At 39.8% G+C, this 13,842-nt stretch overlaps 1 protein-coding gene across 5 annotated transcripts in view; it reads right to left on the bottom strand.

Moving 5' to 3' along the window:
* The window catches only part of HGF (hepatocyte growth factor), a 61,186-nt gene extending 57,483 nt beyond the window's left edge, over positions 1-3,703 (bottom strand). For 2 of the 5 annotated variants that reach the window (XM_064443857.1, XM_064443863.1), the window contains exon 1: positions 3,427-3,700. In XM_064443857.1, the coding sequence (XP_064299927.1) occupies positions 3,427-3,502 (76 nt within the window). In that variant the 5' untranslated portion in view covers positions 3,503-3,700. Of the gene's footprint in view, positions 1-3,426 lie in introns of all 5 variants that reach the window. The other 3 variants (XM_064443872.1, XM_064443882.1, XM_064443892.1) reach the window with 2 other exon arrangements.
* Positions 3,704-13,842: the final 10,139 nt, after the last annotated feature.

Here is a 13,842-nt window from a genome sequence, read left to right as displayed (position 1 = left end):
CAAAACAAGCAGCCCCTGGCACTGAGCACCAAAAGGATTCCATTAAACAGAAGGAATACAGTCTTCCAACTGGCAGAGTATCATTTCACTTTGTTGACAGTATATAGTATAATGATTATCTACAGCTGGGATGGGGAAGTTAAATTTTTAAAATATACTTAGTTATGCAGACCACAGGAATACACAACATTCGTACATCGATTATGGCTATGGGATATTTTTTTAAGCAATAGTTATTTATAGGAACTAAGTGCAACTCCCATATCTTCATTAGCAACTGCTTCAGATCATCCAAACTACAGAAAGTGTGAGAAATTTGAACAAACACACTTGGCTGACAGACTTTTCCCAGAAAAATATACCTTTAATTAAAATAAATCTTTAACATACACTCTTTTGCAATATACCAATCTATTTTTTGCTTAGATTAAAAAGTAATTTTGGGGTTAACATTATTAAAGAGATACTGTCTAAGAATACCAAATAATAAGACTATCTGGCCAAGGAAGAAGACTCCCTGGTAAAGTTATTAGCTACAGATTCATTTCACTGTGCAAGTGACAGAGATTTACATGATATTGGTAATGACTAGGCAGGTAGTCTATAGGAACCTTGCATATTTATCTTTCATCGATCACCTTTTTATCTTTTATAGGTTAAAAAGACACTCAGAAACTGATAATGTGGGCAGCTTGCTGACATGAAAATGTCTCAGTGTTTTCTTCACCCTCCTTTTTCTTTACCCATTAATATAACCCAAATGTATTAGTCAGCAACCTTGGTAACACAGGACATTGTCTTTGCACAGAACTTAGGGCATTCCAAACCTAAAAGATCCTTTCACAGAAGAATTAACACTCATTAGGTATGTTTAAAATCAGCTTTGATGGAACAGTAATAGAAAAAGTATGGATATGTATTAACAAAAGACTTTTTTTTCCTATTTCTAAATTCTGTTGTCATCGCTTAGCTTGTTTTTCATACATAAAAATAATAAATATGAAGGCAAATATTAATCTTTCTTAAAAACATCCCAGTAAAAAGAATTCAACATCCTGTACAAAGATACCATGCATGTTTAGAAAGCAACTAATATATTTTCAGAAAGGAATGGCAAAACTTCCCCTTGCCTACATTGTAAAAACCCAGACATTTTTGTTGAAGACCATATACTTTTAATAAGCAAGGTAAGCACAATGGCAGTGTGTGGTAAGAGTCCTCTTTCTTGCCCATAAGGCAAACAATAGGATTGATTAATATTAGGGTAGGTGAGGGAAGAAAGTTAAGAAAGGGAAGGTTGCCAAGAATCTGTCACTATGAAACTTGGCCAGAAAACAAGTTCTACTCTGTGAAAAATTCTCAAGTTTTGGAAATTTAATTTTCCTCCATGTCAGGATGAACCATCCACTCCTAAACTGGAGAGCCCACTGGTTAGGGCACAATGCCATTCATCAGCCTACTCACACTAGCAGTACTGACATTGTCTCTCAGTCTCTGCTGTTGGAATATTAGATAGATTAAATATTCATTGAGCTTGGTAAACTACAGACCAGCACTAAGATCCTACAGTCAGGGAGAACAAGGACTCCTCTTTCATTCAAGAAGTGTCCTGACTATCAAGAGATCAAGCATGATCAAGCTTCTTATGAACTTGGCTCTAGACCAGTTTCTGTATCTTTGGACAACAAAATAAAGTTGGGGGAGGGAGGTGGTGGTGTTTATTCTGCTTTTTTTCAAACTAGCCCATCAGTTGATGAGTTTCTCAACAGCAGGTATCACAGGCTGTTGTGAACATCTCCTGCTTTTTCATTTGATTTGGGGGGACCAAAGCAAAGAAAGTTTCTGTTGAAAAGGAATTATTTTAGTGAAAAGTTTTGATGGGTCAGCATTTTCCAGTAAAAAAAAAATAATTTCCTCAGAAAATTCCTAACAAGCTCTAGTCATCACTTTTCAGAGAGGTCACATGTCCATACAATGGAAATTGCAATGTACATGGAAAAGGAGTTCAGAAAAGTGTAGCAGCATAGTGCTCATATCTCTGTGTCACCTGCTAAGAATGCCCACGAGAACAAAATCATTACTGAGCAGACTGAGCACAGAAGCTTTGGTGAGATATTCAGCATCCTACAGAACCACACTCTTACTGTAGGGGAAAAATGACAGGTTTTACTGCACATGATGCTGCCAAGCTTTTTTCACTTGCCCATTCAGATCACAAAATACTCCTCTTTGAAATCCTATTTCAAAATAGTTAATTTTTTTTAACTAGAAAATGTAGTTATGTCTTGGAAACCATCACCATCACCCGCCATACACATTGCCTGCTGCCCTCAGACCTTGCCCCAGGACCCAGACGCTGCGTGTGCCTGCCCCTGCTCTGCCTGCCCCTGGCAGAGCCTTTCCCTGAATTGTGGCTATCTCTTGTTTCTGTCTGTGCAAAGGTCTGACCCTAACAATGTTGGCGGAAGGAAGGAAAGGTTTGTAGAAACCCTTGCAAACTTTTTTTTCCTTAAACATCTCCCCAGAGGGCCAATAGAAACACAGAGTTAGCTCTTCAGATATCCAGTCTAAGGGGGACACTTCAGGAAAGAAATTCAGCTAAAGAGCTTCCAGCACTTGATTACTTATTGTTTGTTCCTTCCCCCTGCCTCCCGCTGCCTCCCGGATTTCGTTGGGAACATCTAATGAAATTATGAGTATTTCAGTCTGGAAATAGCATGTTCGTGCTGCTGAACATCAGCAAGGACATTCCCTTTCATTAACGTACTATCTTGTGTTTGGGGTATTGTCAACTTCTGTCATTTAACATTTATTCCACCACTTGGAAATTAAGGACACATGTTTCCTCGTGTCCTGATAACGGCCGGGAGCACCTATGGGCCACGAAGAGCTTTCCGTCGCCCGCTCCCCGTGTCTCCAGGGCTCCCGTCCTGAGGGAGCCCCGAGCGCCCCTTCTCCCAGGGAAGAGGTGGCGGGAAGCCGCGACCTCTCCGCAAAGCACCCAGAAACCTGCCGTGCCCCCCGCACGTTCCTCACCTCACGGCACCGCACGGCACCGCACGGCACCGCACGGCACCGCACCGTCCCGCCCCGCGCCGCCCCGCGCCGCCCCGCGCCGCCCCGCGCCGCCCCGCACCGCTCCGCGCCGCCCCGCACCGCCCCGCACCGCCGCCCTGCCCGGGCGCGGGAGGCGCTGGGCGGGCACCGGCGCACCTCAGCCCCGCCGGGCGCCCGCCGCGGGGCGAGGCGGCTGCCCCGCCGGGCAGGTAGGAGCTGGAGGTGGCGGGGTGTCCCCGCCTGCCCCACCTGCGGGGTGCCCCCGGTGCGCGGCCCCGGGCACCCAGCCTCGCCACGGCGGAGCGGAGCAGAAAATGATGCGGCTGTGAGATGGAGGGGGGTCACTAGCGAAGTGGTAGGAAAACTAACCTGCCGCAGGGATGGTGATGGGAAGCAGCAGCAGCTGATGGAGCAGCAAGGCTGGCAGGAGTTGGGTGGCCCACATGGTGCTGGCGGCCCCCCTGGGCGGCTGGCGGGGAGGAGAAGAGGAGATGGCTCCTCGGAAGGACCCTGTGCACAGCCGGTCACTAGAGGAGGCAGAGTGAGCCGAGCTGCTTTTTATTCCGATGATCTAAGTTTGTTGTGTGATTAACTGGAAAGATCTGGGTCCCAACTCCCTCTTACGGTAAGAAACTGTTTAACAACATCCCCTCTCTGCGTCCTCTCCTCCTCCCCTCCCCAGGAGCTGCCTCCCCTCCCGCCCCACAGCCATTCCAGGGAGAGGGCTCCCACCGCCTCATCCCTCCCTCCATCCTCCTTCTCCCCCGCCTCCCTCCCTCCATCCCTTAGGGGCTCAGGAGGGGCAGCAGGGCCGGGCCCGGGCCCCCAGCCCTTACTCCGGGACCATGTCTGCTGCTTCACAGCCCCATGGAGCCTCCCCCCAGCCCCTCCTGGCCCCCTTTGCCCTCTCACCTGCAGCCAGAACAAACCTCTCCCTCCCTGCAGACATTTCCCTTCACAACCTCCCCCTTTCTCCACCTGCCCATCAGCCCCATGCCCAGCCAGCACCCTCACCCTTCTACTTCAGCAGCAACCCCCCACCCCATGGCCAGGGACAAAGCAAGGCTAATTTCCCAGCTAAGAAACATGCCTTTCCTCCGACCTGCCCATGCCTGCCCCTGGCCACCAGCCCAGCTTTTCCATCACCCTCCTTGGCCGTCAGACAAATGCCACTTCCCCAAAATTGTGGCAACTCTGGGGAATCTAAAGGTCAAGTATCAGCTGGCTGGCATCACTCCATGGAGACAAGCCTCGGTCCAAAGTGATGCCTGACCTTCCTTCAGTTGCAGGCAAAGTGGTTGTAATTCTTCTGTTGCACTTCATTTTAACCTCATGGAAGCAATGGCTTTGGGTTTTGTTTAAAGTCATGAGGACAGCCTTCGTGACACCCGAGTGTTCAAAAATAAACACTTCAGGAAAAGTTCTGCTGCAGTTTAAACTGTTCCGTTCTCCCATGCACCCACCTACCATCTATAGCACGAGCGTGTGACAACACAGGAAACCGTTTCCCTCCATTTTCCACAAATAAACCAGAGACCTGCATGTGGCCCCATGACATGTGAGTCAAAACGGGTCTCCTCCTCCCGTCCAGACTCCTTTGCCCAGACACACTCTCCCTGCTGCCGATAAACCGCTTTGAGTGAAGCAGCTTTTCTTAAAAACAGGTTATTTCCCAAGCTACAAATGTTCATTGTTAACTTTTATTCAGTTTTTTTCCTATATTCCCAAAACATCTTTTTTTTCACCCAATTTATGCCCTGCGGCAAAACATAAAATTTCCATTTGGGAATTACTGCCTTGGTAAATGAAAGAAAGGGGACAGAAAGGAGTTGAGAGAGAGTCTGTGAAGAAAATATTTTGAACATTTGGCATTACAGGAAAAACACATTTATGTGAGGAAAAAAAATACTTTCTAAAATCTGCAGAATGAAAATTATTTCTATGTTGTTTGGGTTTTGGTTTTTTTTTCTGTCGTTCTTTTTCTCCCAAGTATAAAAGTTAATTTACAGGAGTTCCTTAGAGATGTACAACCTGAGAACAGAGAAAATGTATTCCACTGGCCAATGACCTTGTGTGAAATCCTTGTCCACCGCAAGTGATAGAACATGGATATCTCAGTTTTTGTTTTCTGTTTTTCTCTCTGTGCTTAAAGATAGACACAAATATAAACAATAAGCAACAAAAATAATCATAGCACCATGCTGAGCCCAAAATAGCCATATTCTATTAACCAGATGTATTTGACTTGTCTGTGCATGTGATGAGTGAGCTTTTTTGAGTAAAGCACAAAATCATGCACCATTAAAGTCAAGTAGATTTTTTGCCACTGACTTCCCTGAAGGGAGTATTTGGCCTGTAGTCAGATTTCTCCTGAATTTTATGAAGATTTTCTACTGTGTCTCTTGAGGACTAGGGTGTTCCCTAATGGAGACATTATTTTGCTATATGGATTCCCATTATTAATACATAGTCCTGTGTATTATTCATGATGTATCTACAGTTCTGCTTGAGAGCTCAAGTCATGGGCATAAGCTTCTTTGGCTGCATGTGTTATGCTGGGCAGGTGCAACTCCATAGGCCTGGTTCTCCCTTTGTCCAATTTTGGGGACCTGCTGGAGGATACCTCTGCCTTTTACGTAAGCCGAATGTAACTCCCCTCAGGGCACACAGGGTGGAGGGCCTGGGACGGAAGGGAGATTAGAAAGGGAAAGATCCTATAGATGATATATTCAGATGCTCTATTTGTAGGCTGTCAAGACAAAGGTTTGCATCTGGGTCTGTGAAATCAAAAGGCTCTTTGGTTCCGTATCATATACTGCGAAACACAGTATGATTCTTTCCTGTGTCTTCTTGCCCCATGTATTTTACAACTGAAGCATAATATTTTAGTTCAGTTCAAACAAATTTTTGTCTTGAAATTAATTTCAGTATGAAGGAAGGCTGCAAAAATTGCATTTCATTCTTAAGTTTTCAAAAAGAATTCCATGTTAAGTTTCAGTCTGCACATAGAGAAACTAAAGATCTAAATATGATAACCAAAAGTTGTAGGTTTTATGTAAGAATATTCTGTTATGTTTTCTGACCTTTGGAGTGCCTCTTCTCTGACCTATAGATCTCTTAGATCTCTTTCTCTTTTTCTGTTTTTGGGTCTTAGCTGCGAGTGGCGATTTTTGTGGGTTTTTGTGATTTTTTTTCTATTTTATTTTGGTAGCTTTGCAAACATTCCCTGATAACCTGACTACCTGACTTTCAAATCAGTGTAGCTCTATATTAGGAAAGTAGCATAACACTTCTGTAGAAGATACCTAAAAAGAAAAGGGTTACTGCACACTTTACCAAAGACTTATTTACTCTGGACTGCCTACAGGAGTAGAAAAGTTTGAAAAGCTTTATTTTGGTTGGAAAAGTAAGCAGACATGACCAAATACTTAGAAACTGCTATTTTTATATTCCTTTTTCTGACCATAACCACAGCTGGATCTGTTTTTCAGATGTAACTTGCTATTCAGAAATGCTAGATATTCACAGTTTTGGCAGGAATCGTCACACACACACACAGTAATACCAAGTTACAATTAGCTTTAAAGAAAGCTTTTCTAAATGAACCAGCAACTTGTCATATGAATCACCTCTTGTGTTCAAAGTAAACCTTTTTCCTTCTTGATTTATCTGGTATAGGTATCACTCTGTTAAGGTCCTGTTGGATAAGAAGTCCAATAAAACAAGCAAGTGCATGTAGTAATTATTGTTCAACGCTGATTTGATTGATAATAAAGTCTCAGGCTGCCTGAGAAGTTTAAACCAAATAACTGTGCTTCACATTTCAAGCAAGATAAATTTTTATTGTATTTTTTATAAACTGAGCTTGAGACTAGGAAGGAAAAAGACTGAGGTACGGACTGCGAGATTCGACACTGTTGGGAAAGGCAGAGCTACAGCACATGCCAGGTGTCAATACTTGTTGAGGCACCTCAGCCAGAGCCCCAGCTGGACACAAGGCACCTTCCAGCCTCATCCCCAGGCCTTCTTCATGCAGAAAGAGAAAGGCAAATAGGGCAGGAAGGCTGAACGGAAGAGGGGGAAGGGGATAACAAGATCCAAGCCTAGGGATTAATGTCTAGTGAAAAGCAGAAGCTCAGACACTCCTGAGTCCACCAGTTTAGATTCATCCAAAAGGGTTTTGCATGTCACCATACTAAATGCTGCAGATCTGAACTGCTAGTCCCAGAGGGCAAATTCACCACACCAGTCAAGTGTTTAGAGCCACATGCAGTGAAGTGGGAGAGTGTGGTACCTCACCAGAGGCTTATTGTTGATCAGCCTCCAGCGAAACCAAAGGATGAAGACAAGCCACACCTCCCTCTGCAATGTGCACAGTAACCTACAGTCCTGAGGCAGTCACCTCTGCAAACATGCATTCACAGGTAAAATTCCATGTGTATTTAATAACCTAAATGGTCTTGCTTTAAAAAGCTTCTTATTCCTTCAGCCCATGTCAGAGCCTACAAATAAAAATTAGTCAGGGGCTGTTACCTGGCTTTGTAGGCACAAGGTATGGTATGATTTGGCTTGAAACTATACAGTTGCGTTTTCCGCTACCCCAAAACAGACTTGTGCAAGCAGCTTCACAACTTGACTGAGCACTTTCAGGACACAAACATGTAAGGTAATACAGGGCATATGCAAAACACAAAATGCACTAGATTACCATTTTGTACACAGATGCGTACACCTGGGGAATGAAAAATATGGTTTTGAAGTTGCTGAGGTTAAAAAGGAACATGAGCTCCAAAGTGACTTGATTGTGCTTGGTTCCACCCATTATAATTCACATGTATGCATAATATTCAAGCACACATAATTCACAACTCCGCCCACACCCAGACTCTCAGGTGCTCAGGTCTGGGTCTTAAACCCTAGTCAGGTAATCCAGCATTCATCCCTGCAGTCACTTAATACCATAAATCCTTTATGGTTTTCCTGTGTAAGAGATATTGTAACTGCTTTTTACATATATGTTATGTCTTAGCTAAGAATAGTTAAGAGGAATAACAAAACGATTTTTAAGTTCTGCTATGAAAGCCATTTAAACCATTTATGGCATGGTGCCCAAGAGCAGCTGATGATAATTCAACCCTTCAAGATCAGTTTAGAAATTACTATTTCCAACATTTTGGGCAAAACAGTAAAAGAAAAATGTAAGCATCTATATCTTGTACATTGTTATTAGAAGGAAATACCTAATAAAATTTTATCGAATCAGAATCATAGAATCATTACAGTTGGAAAAGACCCCTCAGATCATCAAGGCCGACCATCAATACACCACCACCATGTCTCCTAAACTATGTCCTAAGTGCCATGTCTACACATTTTTTGAACACCTCCAGGGATGGTGACTCTACCATCTCTCTGGACAGACTGTTCCAATACCTGACAACTCTTTCAATGAAGAAATTTTTCCTAATATCCAATCTAAACCTCCCCTGACACAGCCTGAGGCCATTTCCTCTCATTCTATCGCTAGTAACTTGGGAGAAGGGATCAACACCCCAACACCCACCTCGCTACAACCTCCTTTCAGGTAGTTGTAGGTCAGTGGTTTGAACAGATTATCTGATCAAAATATAGATATTTCCACACCTAAATGCTTTATCTACAAGGAGATAAATTTTGCAAACAAATGTGCATGCAAAATGGTTATTTTCATAAAATTTTCCGGTAATATCCATTTGAAGTTTTTGAGAATGTGCTGCATTGTGGCTACACACTCTTAGGAATGCAAAAAACCCCCTCATTCTACTCACAATAATTGTTCTGCTACCTACTCAGAGTTTAAGTGTATTGACTGAGGATGTTAAACTTCTTTAATTTGTTTGTTTCCTCTTCTACTAGTCTTTGCAGCACCAAGAAAGTCTAGAAAGGATAAACATCATTGGTAGTACTGTTAAATAGATTCTAATATACTTTGCCTATATTACTCAGGGCCTAATTTGATCTGCAAAACCTTTACAAAGATCTTTTCTGTGTAAGAATGTTAGAAAAAAATGAACCTCTCTTTGACCTTAGTCTACTAGAATCAAGTTGTGGTACTGGCCATTGGAAACACAAACAGAAGCTGAATACTTTCCCTATGAAGCAACAGCTCCAGAAGCCCTTAATTTACATGCCATCGTTATTGAGTTACTTCTCTGAAGATAGTTACTCTCTATACTATTTAACCATTCATATATGTATCTGTTTGTGCTTCTCCATAAGTCTTTAATTTTTAGCAAATAAAGAAGTGTTCTTTTCACGCTTGTTAGAAGATACATTCTCTAGGACAAAGTCTCAAAATCAAAGGTTTGGCCAAATTCATCTGTGGTTATCGCCCAGTGTTCAGATCTCCCTTTTTCCAGCTGTTTTTCTTTTTTTGATTCAGAAAGCCTTCATTCCTTTGCATACTTAGGTGAACTACAAAATGTAATCATGATCAAGGAAATCTACATTTATATATATTTTTTCAGAGCATTTAATATTTTTTAGTGTTGAAAAGCTTGAAAATATCAGCCCAAATTATTCAGCCACTAAGAAAAATTCCAAAACACATCAATTTTAAAATCACCTGCTTTTCAAAGCCATTTAATGACATTAGTGCCAGAGCTAAGGTGTGTATATATGTGATTTTGACTCTACAGTAATGCTTACTCTGAAATTTTATTTATGTAGAGACAACTCACCCTTCCCTCTGCATTTTTAAAGTCAGTGAAAACCAAGAGTGTACTTAAGGAAAACCACTAAAAATGCCTGGCTGAATATTTTTTCATTTAACTGCTAAACCATAAAACTGAGGGTTGTTTTTCTAAGATCTTTTTATGTGTTAAATCTCAAACTGGAGAATAATTTTTGAATTTCCTAGAGCATTTTTTGTTTTCAGTACTTGCTTTTATTTTTAAAATATAATAAACTTTTGAAGGATTGCAAATCAGGACATAAATACTTATAAATAATAAAAAATAAGTCTAAAAAAAAAAAAAGGTTTTCCAGGAAAATTTTGACAAAAACAATGCAGATAAGTTAATGAAAGCCCATGTATTGTTTTGTTAACTTAAATGTGTGCCTTTAAGTTGAGAAAAGTTTAAAACAGGTTCTCTGTAGTATACATTTTACCTCTAGAGTAGGTAAAATATTTGGCAGATGACAAAGGGTCCTTATCTTCCAACATGATACTTCTGTAAAAGAAACATCACTGAGAGATATGCTGAGAAGACCCTACCAAAACTGGTGCTGAAAGACCAGCTACAAAAAAATTAAATTAAAAGGATTTTTAAAAAATGACCTATTAATATAAAAATATGATTAATATCTCTCAGGCTGGTAGACATTTAAAAACGTATTTTCAATATGTTTAGAGTAATAAAGACTAAAATTAAGCTGGTCTTTGACTGTGAATTATACGTTACAGAATAACTTCAGCAATTCAAAAATCCAGAGGTAAAAGCATTAGCCCTTTGAATTCCAGAGAATGAAGACTTCCAGAACTTGCTTATCAAGAGTGAATTCTCTAGGATTTTATATCAAAGAAGAGAATTTCTACCTAGGGTGTTGTTAAAGATTTTAGAAAGAAACCTAAATGGGTATTCATCAATTTCCTACCAATCTCTCAGACATGAGGACGTCTTAATAGCAGCTCAGAGAAAACACAAACAACGAGAAAGAACTCAAAATTCATGGCCATAAAGCACTGATCTTTCCTGGTTTAGGGTTTGTAGCCCAGAGACAGAAAGCTTGCCAAGACATCAGAAAAGATGTTATCAGAGGAGAATCTCAGCTTGACATCTTTTCAAGAAGAAGCTTTGGGTACTCTATTTGAATTAAAGTTTCCTTGTTTGGGATATGAGCTTTGTAATGCAGCTACTGGAAAATAGTCAAGTAGGGAAAAGGGACATGTGGCAGCAGAATCAGGACAGGAACTCTCAAAGGAAGACTAGGGCAAACTGTTAAATTTCTCTGCTGTTTCCTTTTCTTTATATACTAAAAAGAAACATTTTTAGTACCCTTAAAGATCTTACCACAGGTGCTACAATGCTGGTACTGAAATAACACTCATAACTGTTTGCTCGACATTTGCTATGCCAATAAAAAACATACACTTTTTCTCTATGCTATTTTTAGTATTCCATACCCCAACACTATGGTGTCTATTTTTACAAAGTACCCAATCCTCACTTCTCATAGAGATTAATAGTTATCAAGCTTTTGTTTTACAGCTAAAATTTGAGCATGGATGATTAGGCTTCACTGCACATTAAACGGTGTCAGGTTATTTTCCTGCCTTAGCATATTCTTCTGATGAGGGTTTTGCCAACAAATTCTGGAGCAAAAGTAGGGTTGAAGCAGATTTTAGATGTTTATGGTCTGAAGTTACCATTCTAAAGCTATCTGTTTCCTCCTGTGCATCAGCTTTGCTCAACTTTCCCCCAAATTTTTCCCAAGATTTCCCCAAAATGAAACTTATCAATTAAAGAATAAGTTTTTTAATTTGGAACACTACTTCTAAGCAAGCTGTTATGATGGTCTATTTCAATATTTTTATCATATTATTAAACAAATTTATCTTCATAATAAAATCAGATTGATATGAATAGCCGTAACGCAACAAATGCATTTACAATATTGGGATAGAAAAAACTTTATGGAAAAGTAATTTTTTTTTCTGCTGAGTAGCAGTAGTCGTCTATTCTAAACTAAAGCAAATTATTTCTGACTTTGTATTACCACTGCAAGTTTTTTTGAAGTCTTTCTTAAAATAGCAATATACAGATTAATACTCATTGTATATCTAACTCTCCAGATCAGTAACACTGGGTTCTAATTTAAGAATCTGCAGACTGGGTTGAAGGACAAGTCCACATATACAAGAAATTTTATTGGACAGTAATCAATGAAGATTGTCTAGGGAAAAGTACAAAAACTGGACAAGTTTGCAGTAATACATCCTTAGAATGTTTTCCAACCTGCCAACATTTGATGGTCATCCAATTTTTGGTGTTATGAAATTAGTTATCTTCATGGTGATTTATGATTTTTTTCTCTCTTTATGCAGCCTACCAAGGTTCCAAAGTAAACAGCTAAACAAAAATATGAGCTAAATCAGCTAGGGAAGGAATTTTCAAATATGTAAGTTTGTGAGTTGCTTTTTACTTCTCATACAAAATGTTTCACATATAAAACCCTGAAAAGTAATAGCTTTTTCATATACTATGGAATAATAAGTGTTCAGTGTTACATTTTTATTGCTTTTCCTTAAAAAGAAAGAAAAAAGCCAAATATATCACAACCCAAGAACCCCTCTGTCCTTTACTTGATTTTCCTGTAAACACTTGAATAAACAATTTTTGATAAGAAAATAAAGCTATCAGTTCTGAAAATATGTAGATTTACATGCCTTTACATATCTGATTAGCTTTTTTTTTTTACCATTCTAATGTATTTCTTCATTAATTCCCTGTAGATAGAACAATGTGGTTTCAATTGACATATTAAAGAGCCATGGGAAAAAAGTGTATTTTTTGCCTGAGATTATTTTATGCACATGTCCTTCAGTTATGGAATCACTTCAAACAAACCACTGAGAATATGTATTGAGCACCCACAGGAAATAGAGGGCTATGTCACTCAGCTTGAGATGAACAACATTTAAACTACTTTTCTTATAATTTTTCCAGGGCAAAAAAATCTAACATTTGTTTCCCAAGATTAAAATAGCAAGCACACTATCTACATTTAATCTGTGTTTATGGCAAGGATGTCTGATATAGTCCCATTGAAAGCACTGGTGTAGAAACCTGGCTTTATATCTGGAAATAAGCTTCCAATTTTTAATGGAAGTTGTAATTAACCAAAATTTGGAATGCTTTCTATCACATTTTAAAAAAACTTTGAGCAGTAATTACTCTGGTAAACCACTTATATGCCTCATTGCCTGTAGTTGGCAGCGCATATGCAATATAATCTTTTCTTTCCTCCCCCCTTTCTTTCTCTCTTTCTCTTTCTTTTTTTCTCCCTTCCTCTTCCTCTTTTTAATTTTCATTCTCTCTATATTCATATTTCTTTATTTCTATTTCTATTTCTTTCTCTCATTTTCTCATTTTTCTCTCTCCCCCTCCATCAACCTCTCCCTTTAAATTTCTATCTGCCTTTCTGCTTTTCTTTTATTCCTTCTTTTTTTCTTTCTCTGTCTCTTTCTGTCTTCTAAAAGTTTTATTAAAACCTCACACAATTCCAGAAGTCTTCCTGTCTGTTGTGAAATTACAAATACACTTTAACGGGCTAAGATTTATTTATTAATTTTTAGCCTGTGAAACAAACACTAGAATAAAAGTTTACAAAATATCATGAAGCTGGGGGCAAATTTTAGCAAACACAGCTCCAGCTAATAGGAATTTTAGGTGGCATACTGAGATATGCTAACTGCCGTACTGTTAATGGTATTCTTTCCTGACTTTGCAGGCACCAGAGAAACTGCTGAAATACAAAGTTACAATAGAGCCAGAGAAAATACTTCTTCAAAGTGCAAAAGATTTTCAAAGAAACTTTAAGGAGGTAAAAGAATACTAACAGCTTGAAATGCTCTATCACTTGCATCAGTGTATCCATGTAGTGCAGATAAATTCTGGCACAATAAATAGCAGTCTATTAAACCTTTATTTCCAAGGCTCTCCTGTTACAGGGAAGTTAAAAGATGGAGGTTAACAGTGGAGACCAGCTTTTATACTGATCACAGAGATCACATCTGAAGGTGTT

The sequence above is a fragment of the Phalacrocorax carbo genome, chromosome 1 (assembly GCF_963921805.1).
Source record: "Phalacrocorax carbo chromosome 1, bPhaCar2.1, whole genome shotgun sequence".
Taxonomy (NCBI): domain Eukaryota; kingdom Metazoa; phylum Chordata; class Aves; order Suliformes; family Phalacrocoracidae; genus Phalacrocorax; species Phalacrocorax carbo.
This window is presented reverse-complemented; position numbering and strand designations above follow the sequence as displayed.